The sequence below is a fragment of the Oncorhynchus clarkii genome, chromosome 17, assembly GCF_045791955.1.
Source record: "Oncorhynchus clarkii lewisi isolate Uvic-CL-2024 chromosome 17, UVic_Ocla_1.0, whole genome shotgun sequence".
Lineage (NCBI taxonomy): Eukaryota > Metazoa > Chordata > Actinopteri > Salmoniformes > Salmonidae > Oncorhynchus > Oncorhynchus clarkii.
Window position 1 is genome coordinate 53,600,920 of NC_092163.1, and position 15,663 is coordinate 53,616,582.

The window sequence follows — 15,663 nt, forward strand, 5'->3', positions numbered from 1 at the left end:
CAGTTGGTCAGGTGTGGTGCCTAGTTGTAACAAAATCCTGCAGCACTCCAGGAACAGGGTCGCCTGCCCCTGGGTTAGGGTTTTTCTGGACAGGGCCTAACTATAAGGGTCAGAGAAGGCTGGTGGGGGGAGCTGTAGGAGGATGGGCTCATTGTAATGGCTGGAATATAACTAATGGAATGGTACCAAACACAACTCACAATGAGCCCGTCATCCTATTGCTCCTCCCACCAGCTTCCACTGATACTGGCCCAATAAGCACATGCCCTAGAGATATCCCTTTTTGGGGCAGTGGTTAGAGCATTTGTCATTGGTGCTGGAGGCCTGGGTTTGAGACCTGCTAGGGGAATCACCCTACTCTCTCATTCGTAGCAATATGTGGTGTGGGATACTCAATACTTTTAGCTCGATTCAATCTGTAGGCAATTTAAATTCAATGTTTAAAGGCAATGTTTCCACATTCACGGAGACAAAATTCTCGGTAAACGCTGCATATGTCAGCTCAATCGAAATTGACCTTTAAATTTCAACAACGCTACATTGCAGATCTTCTGCCCTATAGATTGAATCGAGCGCATAGTACTGATTGGTAGCCTGCCAATTGGCGTTATTGTAACGGCTCCCCTCTTCGTCTGATGAGGAATAGGAATCATCGGACCAACACGCAGCGTGGTAAGTGTTCATTGTAAATTTTATTAAATAAACTGAACACTGAATGACAAAAAATAACAAAGCTAGTGAACGACATAAAACAGGAAACAACTACCCACAAACACAGGTGGGAACAGGCTACCTTAGTATGGTTCTCAATCAGAGACAACGATTGGCAGCTGCCTCTGATTGGGAACCATACCAGGCCAAACACATAGAAATACAATACACAGAACAAAACAGAATAGAGACATAAAAAAGGAACTAAGGTCAGGACGTGACAGCTATACTCTGATTCACATACCCACATTTTCAGCATGCCATTTAATAGTCAAAGCTTTTGACAACCTTTTGATCTTTATAGTCAAATACACTTATAGGCTCAACTTGAGTGATGCCAAATAGATTGAGACACAGGTTGAAGATCCTCACTGAAATTGTTTACACAAGTCATCTCAACTGTGAGTGGAAATACCTCGTAATGAGTGAAGAACTGACATGCATGAATGGAAGCCAATATCACACTATATATATATATATATATTTATATATATTTATATGAAGGTTGTTTAGTTTTTTATCTAGAGGCTAGCAGCATTTGGATTTTAATTGGAACAGCCTACTTTCATCATCCATACAGATACATTACAAGTCAATTAAGCCCTCAACTCAGAGGGGAGGCTAAATGTGCAACAAAATGTCATAAAGGAAAACACCCTTTTTCACATTTCATATTTTGCATGTTAACACACTAGTACTTTACATACACAACATTGTCATTTGATAGCTTCTTGTGAATTCTATATAGGCCGACACAACCAAGTGGTGTATTTTAAAGCTGCACTGTACCTATGTGGATACAGGTGTTTTTTGAGACCCCTCTGGCAAGAATGTGGTATTTTTTTCTAGATTTCAACACAATTTGTTGAGAGCTCAGACTTTCCGACCTGAAGGTCAAGGAGACATGGTTTGATCTATTTTTTTTTCAGAGTTCTGAGTTGTCTTGAAAGCACTAAAAGTCTAGGCTGTTGGAAATTCTAGACTGGATGCGATAACAGCTACACACAAGATTGAAAAGAAGATACATCAATTCCATTTTACAATGTCTTCACAACAGGTAGCAAAATACGTTATACACTGAATAAAGCTGTCCTCAGGCAGGCTAAAAGCACAATATTGTTCCTGTTGCATTACATTGGATGACCACTAGTGACATATTGGAGCTTTTGAACATAAAAAATAGATTAAGTTGTGGTTTTAACTGATTAAGTATTGACTGAGAAGTGTAGTGCCAGCGACCGACATGTCGGTAGGTTCCCCTGCTCAGATGTCCCCTGCTCAATGGTTGCGTGCCAAGTGATGAACTGACAGAGTTCTATAACATATCAGGCGTGTTCCTCTGCCTAGGCGTTAATGACACCTGCCAGATCTTACAACACCAGTCAGTGGATGATATAGTCGATGACGTGGCACGCAACCATTGGTTGATGCATGCAATGTCTGAACAAGGGAATGCAACCATGATGTGGTATTTTTATTTTGTTGAACTGATGTGGTATTTTTATTTTATTTAACTAGGCAATTCAGTTAAGAACAAGTTCTTATTTACAATGACGGACTAACCCGGCCAAACCCTTCCCTAACCCGGATGACGCTGAGCCAATTGTGCGCCACCCTATGGGAATCCTGATCATGGCCGGTTGTGACACAACCTGAGAATGACCAGGGTCTGTCGTGACGCCTCTAGCCAGTGTTGCCAACTCCTCAGTAAGGAAAGTAGCTATTGGCTGTCCTAAAAGTCGCTAGAAGTCGCTAAATGACATCACCTAATTTGCATAGGAGAGAGGAATAATGTTGTGGGAGAGACAAAAAGTGAGTAAAAAAAACACCCTTCTTAATTTGGTTTGGTTTTTAACCTTATGGTCCATTTAGGAGCCTACAACAAGTCACAGTAAAACATGAACATTTTTAACCATATCATAAAAAATATAAAAAATTGCATACAATCTACATTATCAATCTAAATGGACCAAAACGAGACCATAGAAAAAACTGCCAATGGCAATGTGAGAAAATTATGGTAACTAGTCTGGCCCTAATTCAGGTCAGAACGTGACAGCCATTTAAAAATGTAAAAAACAATAACTAATTCCCCGTTTTGTTACAGAATCAAACTAGATATGATTTATTCTATAAATGTCTAGCATATGTTTGCAGCCTTTGTTTTGAGGAAAGAAATCCAGTCTAGATTTTATAGACATACATAAAATGCCATTTAAAGTGGTGTAAATCAATAACTAATTCACTGTTTGTCACAGAAACATCAAACTAGGTATGATTTATTCTATAAATGTCTAGCATACTTTTACAGCCTTTGTTTTGAGGAAAGAGTCCAGTTTTGATTTTACAGAGGGCATGAAGTCCGTCTAGAGGGTGTGTGGTCAAAGTTCTAACTAGTCTGTTATTGTAACGTCTGTCGTTCGAATGAGACCAAGGTGCAGCGTGGCAGGCATACATTTTCTTTATTATGTTCCACCAAAAAAACTATAAACAACTCAAAGAACGAAAAGCTTAGGAGTGCAACCCATGCAACAAACAAAGACAAGATCCCACAACTGAAGGTGAGAAAAATGGCTGCCTAAGTATGATCCCCAATCAGAGACAACGATAGACAGCTGCCTCCGATTGGGAACCATACTCGGCTAACAAAGAAATAGACAAACTAGAATGCCAACCCAAATCACACCCTGACCTAACCAAATAGAGAGATAAAAAGGCTCTAAGGTCAGGGCGTGACAGTACCCCCCCCCCCCCCCCCCCCCCAAAGGTGCGGACTCCGGCCGCAAAACCTGACTCTATACGGGAGGGACCTAGCCCCCGCTCCGCACGCTGATCCCTCCACTTCCGTGGAACCGGACCGTGGATCGTCGCCGGAGACTCCGGACCGTGAATCGTCGCCGGAGGAACCGGACCGTGGATCATCGCCAGAGGCTCTGGACCGCGGACCGCCGCCGGAGATCATCACTGCAGGCTTCAGTTCATGGATCATCACTGGAGGCTTCGGGCCATGGATCATCACTGGAGGCTCCGGGCCATGGATCATCACTGGAGGCTCCGGGCCATGGATCATCACTGGAGGCTCCGGGCCATGGATCATCACTGGAGGCTCCGGGCCATGGATCATCACTGGAGGCTCCGGGCCATGGATCATCACTGGAGGCTCCGGGCCATGGATCATCACTGCAGGCTCCGGGCCATGGATCATCACTGCATGCTTCGTGCGTGGAGCAGGCACAGGATGTACTAGGCTGGAGACACACACTGGAGGCCGGGTGTATGGAGCTGGCACAGGATATACTGGACCTTGGAGGCGCACTGGAGGTTTGGAGCGTAGAGCTGGCACAACCCGTCCTGGCTAGATGCTCACTTTAGCCCGGCAAGCACTAATATAAGAAGTAGACGGTACATGTTTGGTTTTTGGGTTAAATGTATACATTATGATTTGCCTCTCAACTGTATGTGAACCCCTCTGCAATTTACTGGCACGAACCATTAAAAACTAGGACTTCAAATATGCTATTTGCTCTCTTTCTCTCTTAAACTGCTAGCACAAAGACTATGTGAAAATGTGTTTTTTCATAAAAGATCATGAAAAAATATATAAACTTGCCCAAATCAGCTCTACATAATTCAGCAGGGAGGTGTGCAACTACCACACATTATACCCATTATACCAGTGTAGAAACTAAGTCACCTACATAGGTATTACCATATCTCATTCAATTCACATTCCTTGCAGGAAGAACTGTTTGCAAACCTTTTAAAATGTCCAGAAAGACAGTGGTCTTAGAAAGGTATTTATACTTTAAAAGACATGTTTTATGTGAATGATGTGGATGAAAGAATTCTGCCTGTGTTTTAATGTCCTAGTTTCATATTTTTTTCTTTACCTTCAACTATATATCCAATTGAGCTTACAGTATGAGGACCTTGGGGATCAGATTTAACATTATACCCATTGACTAAACATATAACAAACAGACACTGCTCAAAAGGAATTGTTTGTGATATTAGGTTCACCACCCTATTCACGAAAATGAATTGCTCCTACATACACCAAGCCCAGTGGTCTTGGCTTGCTAGACACTAAAGCATGCAGAGACGTTATCAGGTATTCTGTTACTGTTTGTTTGAACTTTAGAATGTGCAAAATGACAGCACAGTCTGTGACAGTCTTTTGTAACTCAGAAAAGTTCCGAAACTGTTTTTTAATAATTCCAACACTCAGCTTGTACTGACTGTAATGAACTTGAGCAGTCTATCTCCTTTCCCAGTTTCATCAACAGTTTTGAATTCATGCTGTTCCAGATGCAAAGGAGGTTGTACCTAATAAAGTGACCACTGTATCTATAGACTTTCCAGAATGTGTTCTGGGAATACCCGGGTATTAAACATTTGGCTGTAAGTGTTGAACAGTTGAATCTATTACCTCAGGGGGAAAGCCTGAAAAAGGAAATACTGATACTAGAAAATACATTTTGGGATGTTTAATGTACTTTGATGTAGGTTTGATGTACCTATAGTAGTTATTATAATTCATGTCCATATTTTACATTTTTTAATGAACACTGAAAACAAAACAATAAAAAACCAACGAACAGTCCTGTAAGGTGCAACACAACACCAACAGAAAATAACCACCCACAAAACACAATGGAAAACAGGTTACCTAAATATGGTTTTCAATAAGGGACAACGATTGACAGCTGCCTCTGATTGAGAACCATACCAGGCCAAACACAGAAATAGAAAATCATAGACAAACTAACCTAGACAACCCACCCAACTCACGCCCTGACCATACTGAAACAAAAGACAAAACAAAGGAACTAAGGTCAGAACGTGACAGTACCCCCCCCCCCCCCCCCCCCCCCCCCCCCCCCCACCCAAAGGTGCGGACTCCGGCCGCAAAACCTGAACCTATAGGGGAGGGTCTGGGTGGGTGTCTGTCCGCGGTGGCGGATCTGGCGCGGGACGTGGACCCCACTCCACCATAGTCTTTCTCCGCCTCCTTAACCGCCTCCGTGGCCTCTTAAGAGCGGCGACCCTCGCTGCCGACCTCGGACTGGGGACCCTAGCCACGGGTCCCGAATGGACAGGAGATTCTGGCAGCGCCGGAGTGAAGGACGACTCCGGCAGCGCCGGACAGGCGGGAGACTCCGGCAGCGCCGGGGTGAAGGGCGATTCTGGCATCGCCGGTCTGGCAGCTCCTGGCTGACTGACGGCTCTGGCAGCTCCTGGCTGACTGACGGCTCTGGCAGCTCCTGTCTGACTGACGGCTCTGGCAGCTCCTGGCTGACTGACGGCTCTGGCAGCTCCTGGCTGACTGACGGCTCTGGCAGCTCGTGGATGACTGACGGCTCTGGCAGCTCCTGGCTGACTGACGGCTCTGGCAGCTCCTGGCTGACTGACGGCTCTGGCAGCTCCTGGCTGACTGACGGCTCTGGCAGCTCCTGGCTGACTGACGGCTCTGGCAGCTCCTGGCTGACTGACGGCTCTGGCAGCTCCTGGCTGACTGACGGCTCAGGACAGACTGGCGGCTCTGGCGGCTCAGGACAGACTGGCGGCTCAGGACAGACTGGCGGCTCTGGCGGCTCAGGACAGACTGGCGGCTCAGGACAGACTGGCAGCTCAGGACAGATGGGAGCACCTGTAGGGAGAAGACTGAGAGACAGCCTGGTGCAGGGGGCTGCCACCGGAGGGCTGGTACGTGGAGGTGGCACCGGACAGACCGGACCGTGAGGGCGCACTGGAGCTCTTGAGCACCAAGCCTACCCAACCTTACCTGGTTGAATGCTCCCTGTAGCCAGACCAGTGCGGCGAGGTGGAATAGCCCGCACTGGGCTGTGCTGGCGAACCGGGGACACCATGCGTAAGGCTGGTGCCATGTACACCGGCCCGATGAGACGCACTGGAGACCAGATGCGTAGAGCCGGCTTCATGGCACCTGGCTCGATGCCCACTCTATCCCGGCCGATATGAGGAGCTGGAATGTACCGCACCGGGCTATGCACACGCACCGGAGACACCGTGCGCTCCACCGCATAACATGGTGCCTGCCCGGTCCCTCTCACTCTCCGGTAAGCACGGGGAGTTGGCTCAGGTCTCCTACCTGACTTAGCCACACTCCCCGTGTGCTCCCCCCCATACATTTTTGGGGCTGCCTCTCGGGCTTCCAGCCGCACTGCCGTGCTGCCTCCTCATACCGGCGCCTCTCCACTTTCGCTGCCTCCAGCTCTGCTTTAGGGTGGCGATATACCCCTGCTTGTGCCCAGGGTCCCTTGCCATCCAAAATCTCCTCCCAAGTCCAGGAGTCTTGTGTTTTTGGCCGCTGCTGCTGCCCGTTACCACGCTGCTTGGCCCTCTTTTGGTGGGTGGTTCTGTAACGATTGTCGTCTGGAGATAGAGAGGAGGACCAAGGTGCAGCGTGGTAAGTGTCCATATTTTAAATATTTTAATGAACACTGAAAACAAAACAATAAACAACCAACGAACAGTCCTGTAAGGTGCAACACAACACTAAACAGAAAATAACCACCCACAAAACACAATGGAAAACAGGTTACCTAAATATGGTTCTCAATCAGGGACAACGATTGACAGCTGCCTCTGATTGAGAACCATACCAGGCCAAAAACAGAAATAGAAAATCATAGACAAACTTACCTAGACAACCCACCCAACTCACGCCCTGCCCATACTTAAACAAAAGACAAAACAAAGGAACTAAGGTCAGAACGTGACACCCACATGGTGAACTCATGGAACCTTGCTGTTTTTATTTCTTGGCCACTAGGGGGAGGTGTTATTTTTATTCTGCATTCAGGCGAACAGGAAATACAGAAAAAAAGAGGGAAATTATCCTTTACAGTAGTTTACAACAAGGTTGACTAGGTGTTTTAAAGGTAAACTTTGGCGGCAATGGGTTGTGTAATGCATAAAGACTATCTTTGGGGAACCCTTTGCTACTGGGTGTGGGAAGGGGGCAAAGCACAAACAGTGAGAGAACAATGTAGCACGCAACTGTGAGGGACAGATTTTGTCTTCGAAACACAACCTTTAGAACTATGGGTTCCAGAAAGCATCTTTAAATGAGTCAACAATGCATAAAAATGTGGTCCGCTTTTTTTTCCAGTCTTCAATGAGAAGCAAGACTGCTCAATGTGTGCTTTGAATCATCCAGAGAAAAATTATGATCATCTGACCAACTGAGTTTGTCTTTGTGTAATATAACAGTAAGCTATGAAAACTCATGTAGTTTCATCCTTCAATACATTTAGAAGTATGAAACTGTCTTGAAACTTTTTAATTTTTTAATTTTTTTTATCCTTGTGTTATTATTGCTCTAATGTTCTATTATCATTACGTTATTTTATTATTCTACTATGAGAGATACTAGATACATACTATGACAGCAATTCACTGTAATAGGTACTGATTTGGATTTCAAAGACTGCCATTATTGTAATGTTTGATATTACAACGATGTGTGATATCTTTTTTATCAACGCATATGTTTTTGCAAATGTATGCCTTTATTACTATATGATTTATATTGCCTGAATACTCAACGATGATGAACACCTCAGTTATGAGTGCTTCTGTCAGGGTTGTGGTCAAATACATGACATTTAATGTAAATTTAGCAATTGAACAAAAATCCAATTCAATTTGAAAATGTTCCTAATTGCAAAAGCATGTAACAGAATTTGCGTATTCCAGAACTATAATTTACATGTAAATAAACATAACCCTTTAGTATCTGTTTAATACTGCAGATAGAATGCTCTGTGTGCCAGAGATGGTACCATTCAGCTTGTCTGGGGATGGCAGGACTTCAACAAAGTCAAAATAGAAAATGATTGGAAGGGGCCTCTTTGCTGTTAAATTAGAGACGTATAAATGGATGATTGTTGTGCCTTGTAACTACTTTAAAATGTGGAACTGTTGCACTAAAAATGCAAACATTGATTTGGTATACAGTTTCAGATTATAAACATTGTCTACTTCATATAGAACAAATTGCACTTGAAATGAACATTTCTTTAAAGATATTGCAAATAAATGCATATTTTCACTTTTTTTCCTGAGACAATCACTGATTAGATTTCTTCATCTTTAAATGCAGTATTTGAGATGTTATGTATTTCTATCAAATCAAAACTGGAATTTCTACTCAAATCAAAGGTTGTAAAAGTCTACTACACATTTATAGAATAAATCATACCTAGTTTGATGATTCTGTCATCAGTGAAAAAGGTATTGATTTATATAGCTTTAAATTGCATTTATAGATGTTATTTATTTCTATCAAGTCAACTTCTTCCTCAAAACAAAGATTGTAAAGCTATGCTAGACATTTATAGAATGAATTATACCTAGTTTGATGTTTCTGTGACAAACAGTGAATTAGTTATTGATTTATACCGCTTTAAATGGCATTTGATAGATTATGTATTTCTATCAAGTCAACTGGAATTTCTACTCAAAACAACGGTTGTAAAAGTATGCTAGACATTTCTAGAATAAATTCTATCTAGTTTGATGATTCTGCGACAAACTGTGAATTAGTTATTGATTTGTACATTTTTAAATGACTTGTGGTGAATGTCTGTTGAATGTCTGTTGAATGTCTGTTGAATGTCTGATGAATGTCTGTTGAATGTCTGTTGAATGTCTGTTGAATGTCCGAATGTGTGAATATAAAATCAGCTTCACCTTGGTGATTCAAACAGACCACACAGAGCCCCAGGACAGCAACACAATTAGACCCAACCAAGTCATGGGAAAACAAAAAGATAATTACTTGACATATTGCAAAGAATTAACAAAAAAAAAACAGAGCAAATGTTAATGCTATTTGGCCCTAAACAGGGAGTACACAGTGGCAGAATACCTGACCATTGTGACTGACCCAAAAGTTTAGTAAAGTTTTGACTGTGTACAGACTCAGTGAGCATATCCTTGTTATTGACAGGGGCCGCTGTAGGCAGACCTGGTTCTCAAGAGAAGACTATGTGCACACTGCCCACAAAATGAGGTTGAAACTGAAACTGAACTTCCTAACCTCATGCCAAATGTATGACCATATTAGAGACACATATTTCCCTCAGATTACATAGACCCACAAAGAATTAGAAAACAAATTAAATTTTGATAAATGCCCGTATCTATTGGGTGAAATACCGCAGTGTGCCATCACAGTAGCAAGATATGTGACCCGTTGCCACAATAAAAGGGCAACCAGTGAAGAACAATCCCCATTGTAAATACCAGCCATATTTATATTTTATTTTTTGTACTTTAACTATTTGCACATTGTTACATTATATATTTTACCTTTATTTAACTAGGCAAGTCAGTTAAGAACAAATTCTTATTTTCAATGACAGCCTAGCCTAGGAACAGTGGGTTAACTGCCTGTTCAGGGGAAGAATGACAGATTTGTACCTTGTCAGCTCGGGGATTTGAACTTGCAACCTTTCGGTTGCTAGTCCAACACTAGGCTACCCTGCCGCCCCAATATAGCCATATTTGAAATGTCTCTATTCCTTTGGCACGTTTGTTAGTGTAATGTTCACTGTTCATTTTGTATTGTTCTTTTCACTTTCGTTTATTATCTATTTCGCTTGCTTTGGCAATGTAAATATATTTCCCATGTCAATAAAGCCCTGAATTAATAGGGATTTCAATGGCCAATGAATGGTCACGTTGTCATGCTGCGTCACGCAATCCCTTCCAGAAATCTAGGAATGAGTCGAGAAACCTGCCTATTTTCCTCGTAATGTCACAATTTCAAAGCTATGCGAGAACAAGTTAATTATCTCACACAATATGTGTAATGTTGTGTGTCTTATTCCAGTAATTTATGCAAATTATGGATTTTTGAGCTCGCACCCAATTGACTCCCATTCACTCCTTGAAGATGTGCGCGCCTTGTCCCAGAATCGCCCAGAATGCACCGCGCCGGCGTTAATACCAATCGAATGGAGTTTACAATTTAATTTCTTAAAAGTATCTCTGGTTAGACATCAAATTAGCAGGGTCTCGGTAGATAGCACCAGTTAAAAAAAATGCTTGAGGGAGCTCACGTAATGACGTCGGTTGGGGTAATGTGGCAATTATTTTAAAACAGATTAGCATGGAATACGATGCCTGGTTTGCTGGCTAGGATAGGAAGGTAAATTAAGCTACGGAGCTAGCTAGCGTAGTTGACATTGGCCATCTCAATTCACTAACTTTGAGACCCTGCTAGCTAGTTAGGGCTAGAAACAGTGTACAGCTAATGTTAGCTAAGCCAGTCGTTTGTTCAATTATTTTGGAGGACATTGGCTATCAAGATATCTTCCGTTCAAAGTGAGTTTGTTTATTTGTGCACTTTGATGCAGTGATTTTGCTACGGAATTAGCTAGTTACCCACGGCAGTAAATTAACGTTACCCGCGACTGCGGTTTCGCCTGCAAAACCGTGCGTTTAAATCACTGGATTTTTTGGACTGACTCTGTGTCATTCATGGCCCGGGGCACTCCCTAGGTTTTTTCTCCTCTGCTAGAGGTGGTTATCAAACATTTGGGATGCTGATGAAAGTAGTTGAACAATACTGGAAATCCAAATAAGTGAGACCAGGTAACTCACTGAAACTGAGCAGTAAATCACATATTGACGATCACTCCCTGCACCCTTGTCCAGTAGTTAACTTTCAATGGCAATTCAACTGGGACCCATATGTCTACTATATTCGGTTCATAGGGTGGTAACGTTACGTTAGTATTAAAGAGAAGAACGTTCTCCCATTTGTGTCTCATTGCAGACTCGAATTGCCATGGAGGGGATCGGTGGCGGAAATTTGCAGAAAGTGACTCCTTTAGCTCGAGAATTAACCCGGATCTTCAACGGCTACAATAAACACTCCATACAACTAAAAAATAATCTGAAAGAGACCAACGCATTTTTCCGGGAAATAAAACAGAACTACAGTAATGCCTGCGCGTCGGCCGCCAGCTCCGAGGCAGCTGCTCTGGAGGCAGGTAAGATGTGCAGCTCTTCGGATTTGTTACCAATATAATTAACCTTGGCATCATCACAACATAATGTAGAGTAAAACTCCCACATTTCTCAGAATACATCGTGCTTCGCTAAACATGGGTAGTGTTAGGCCTTATTGAATGTCACACACAGTTCTTGAGGTTACATTTATCCATGGTGGCTTCATGCAGCTACAGTACTCATATGCCTGTCATTGAATGACCCTGTGATTATTTTACATTCTACAGTAATTATCATTTTGTTGTCTTTGGGAAAGGAAGTAAATTATACAAATGATAAAGAACATGATCAACACATTTTATTAACATGTAGGCCTATCCTGACTAGCATTTGAGAAACTTATATTCCAGAAAAAAAGTATGCATTTACTACTTACTCTGAATATGAGTTTCTGCTAAATTACCAAAAATCTCACACTAAAAAAATACAGATTTTGCCTTTGTTGAGTGACCATTCAACAAACTCTTGAATTGTAATATGATTGTTGCTTCCAGCATAAAGCCCATCGACAAGCCCCGTAAACATATCCGACCACAAACACAGGAACGTCTGTCACTCTATATTAGCCATAGTTTGAATGGAAACTCTTCTGATTGTGGTCATTCAAGGAGGATTGGAAACGGCACAGCAGAATTGATACACATCCCATAATGTTCTAATTGGGAATGTGTTCTGCTGAGGTAGGGCATTTCCTACAGGGCACACAGGGTTCCGACCTGTACTCAATCTATATACCGTGGTGGGATGGCAAAACAGGTGGATAGCTATTATTGGGGCAGCAGGGTAGCCTAGTGGTTAGAGCGTTGGACTTGTAACCGAAAGGTTGCAAGTTCGAATCCCCGAGCTGACAAGGTGTCGTTATGTTGTTCTGCCCCTGAACAGGCAGAGTTCCTAGGCCGTCATTGAAAATAAGAATTTGTTCTTAACTGACTTGCCTAGTTAAATAAAGGTAAAATAAAAAAATAAAAATTAGATGAACTGTCTTCTGAATGGGTGATGAGGTAGGCTTATTAAATGTCTTGTTTCCCCTCTGGGGAAAAAACAAGATTGTTCTCTCCCGGAAAGAGATATCCTTGCCAACACGTCGAATGTAGAAAATGCATTAAATAGGATTTAGAGGGAAAGAATGAAGAGATTAGGACCAGTAAGTCTTTCTCAACAATAGGACATAAAGTGCCACAAATACGCAGAGATTCCCACTGAAGGAACTGAGGCTAAAAGGAAACATGTAGTCACTAAACTAGTTGATTTGGGGATTTTCCCTGGCTGAACTAGCTGGCTAGCTGAACTATGCTAGTTTTAATCCTCATTGCCAAACTTCATAAACATTGTACCCTCAACTTCAATACTCCTTTCCTAGTTATACAATCATTGAACAAAGACATGTACTGGAAAGAAACGTGAAAATTATTTATTTTGTTGAAAAGTCATGACTGGTTAGAGCTATCATTGCTACTTAACACTAGGCTAAGTTCAGTTTTGAGATCCAGCGGCGTCATTGGCGTAGGTTTTGCTGAACGTTTCTTACTGGTCTTGAAAATGTGACAGCTTCTCCCCGCTTGGCTCAATGGGATATGTAGTGATTTTAACAACACTGCCAGGTATGTACAGTATTGTACTCTTCTACTTTTTTAAAACTCTTTGTTGATTTAAATCTGACTTTATTAGTATAATGAGTTATCCAAGAATGTCAAGTTAATTGACTTGAGAAAATAGCAACACACAATGTGAATGGCTACAATTAATGGCTAAATTACTTCCGGACACAAAGGCTCTACTGAGCTCCTCCTCACCACTGTATACGGCTGTCATTTAAGCCCAACCTTCCTCTCCCAAAGGGATTTCAGTCTACGAAAGCTGAGCTACGGAGCTCTGTTTGTGTTGCATTCCAATAATTCTGTCGCGCTAAAGTAAAGACATGAACTATGTAGAGAGCTTCTCTGTAGAGCAGGGATGGGCAACTTTTAATGGGGGTGAAAAAATGGGGCCAGAAAAAAATCTGTATTCATCATGTTAGCAGAATATTTTAACAACCCCCTCTTGACAGCAGAGAGAGAAAATATGTTTTGAAGTTAATTTCCTGAAAGTCTACATTTTGCCATGGGGCATAGAGAGAATGTTGCCATTTTAAAGCATGTTTGCTGCAATTCTACACATTCTGTCATGGGACGGAGAGAAATGTTTGCAGTTTGGAATATGATATCTGAGTGAGAGTCACTAACATAATTGATGGGGGCCCCCGATTTGGTAATAAGACCATGATTACTATAGGTTTAGATAAGTTAGCTGGCTAAACTAACTATCTAAATAATGTTAGCAGACATGGGCTAATTGACTGCCCAAAAGTAGGAGGACCGCTAGTTGTCCATTTTTAAGGCAGTGGTTCTCAACTGGTGGAATTATTGACATGAAAAAGGTGGGACTGTTGTTCCCTTGTCATACAATTGGTACATTTACTATCAATATAGCATTAAAAGTAGTTTTTCTGATTGCATTTTGGCAACATAAAATCATGATGCGAAAATTGGATCACGACCTGGTTCAATTTGGGTACTGAGGTAAAACCAGTTGAAAACCACAGCTTTAAGGTGTGTTTGGGCTTAGTATCTCCACTAGTACACACACACTTGCATCCACATTTCCAATAATGTTTTTCAACATTCTCGTTCTTTCAATCTAGTGCATCTAGAATGTCAAATTTCATGGGAAAAGCCAATCTAACCATACCCTTCCCATCAAGTGGGCCTATACAATATGTATGTATCTTTGTCAAACCTTCATAGTAAAGGCTAACAACAAACCACAGTGGTTGTCATGCTAGATAACACGCTTCAAGCTCTAGTAATAGTTTGTTTGACATTTTTAAAGTGAAAAATCGGAGTCTGTTATTGTGGAATTGCCCTGTAATCTGGTATTACCCTGCCTAGTGTATCTTTTTTGAACCACAGGAAATGCATTTAAATCATTCATTGGATTGTTCCTGCATCTATAATGTTTTAGGTCAAACACTAGGCAGGGTAATACCAGATTAACAGTTGCAGAGCAACAGGATGGTGATAGAGGGAGAAAAGAAGGGGTGGGGAGGGAGAAAGGAGTGGTATTCCATTTCTGGCCTCTGTTCTTTGTCTGTTGTTTAACTGAAATAGACCATGACTCAGCATCATGGAGGATTATGACCACTTCCTGTGATGAGCCAGGATGAATTGTTTGTTGTTAATATGGGTTGCCACGGAGATGGGTCAGGAGATAACAGATGAGTCTGAGGGGCTTTGAAGTAAACACAATAGATTATCCCTCAGGCCTTTCATATGCCAGAAGTGCAGACAGAGCGATGCCAGACACCAGTTCACAACAGGTCCAGTTAAAGCTGAAGCAAGTTATTTCTGTATTGTAAGCCAATCATTGGAATTTGCTCAAAGATAAAGTGGATTGTTTGTTGGTGTTATATAACATTACATTGTATTATCAACATATGCAGATTGTTTCTAAGCCTAATACCTGAAGAATAAACGTTCCTTCCTTACCCCTCAGAAGGGAGGGGCACAATGACTCAAGCCCCCCCTGGCCACCAGCACTATTCCCTTCTATACATCAAATCAAACTTTATTTGTCACGTGCCCGAATAAGTGTAGACCTTACTGTGAAATGCTTACTTAGAAGCCCTTAACCAACAATGCAGTTCAAGAAATGGTTAAGAAAATATTTACCAAATAAACTAAAGTAAAAAGTAACACAATAAAATAACGAGGCTATATACAGGGGGTACCGGTACCGAGTTGGTGTACATGTTAGTTGAGGCAATTTGTAAATGTTGTTAAGGGTGAAGTGACTGCATCGATGATAGTTAGCAGCAGTGTAAAAAACAATTGGGGGGGGCAATGTAAATAGTCTGGTGGCCATTTGATT

The 15,663-nt window shown here is 42.1% G+C and overlaps 1 protein-coding gene across 1 annotated transcript in view; it reads left to right on the forward strand.

Annotated features, from left to right (window-relative positions):
* Window positions 1-10,682: 10,682 nt before the first annotated feature.
* The window catches only part of LOC139371114 (dual serine/threonine and tyrosine protein kinase), a 48,370-nt gene continuing 43,389 nt past the window's right edge, over window positions 10,683-15,663 (forward strand). Inside the window, exons 1-2 of the mRNA XM_071111192.1 lie at window positions 10,683-11,337; window positions 11,522-11,738. Of these exons, the coding sequence (XP_070967293.1) occupies window positions 11,534-11,738 (205 nt within the window). The 5' untranslated portion in view covers window positions 10,683-11,337; window positions 11,522-11,533. The remainder of the gene's footprint in view (window positions 11,338-11,521; window positions 11,739-15,663) is intronic.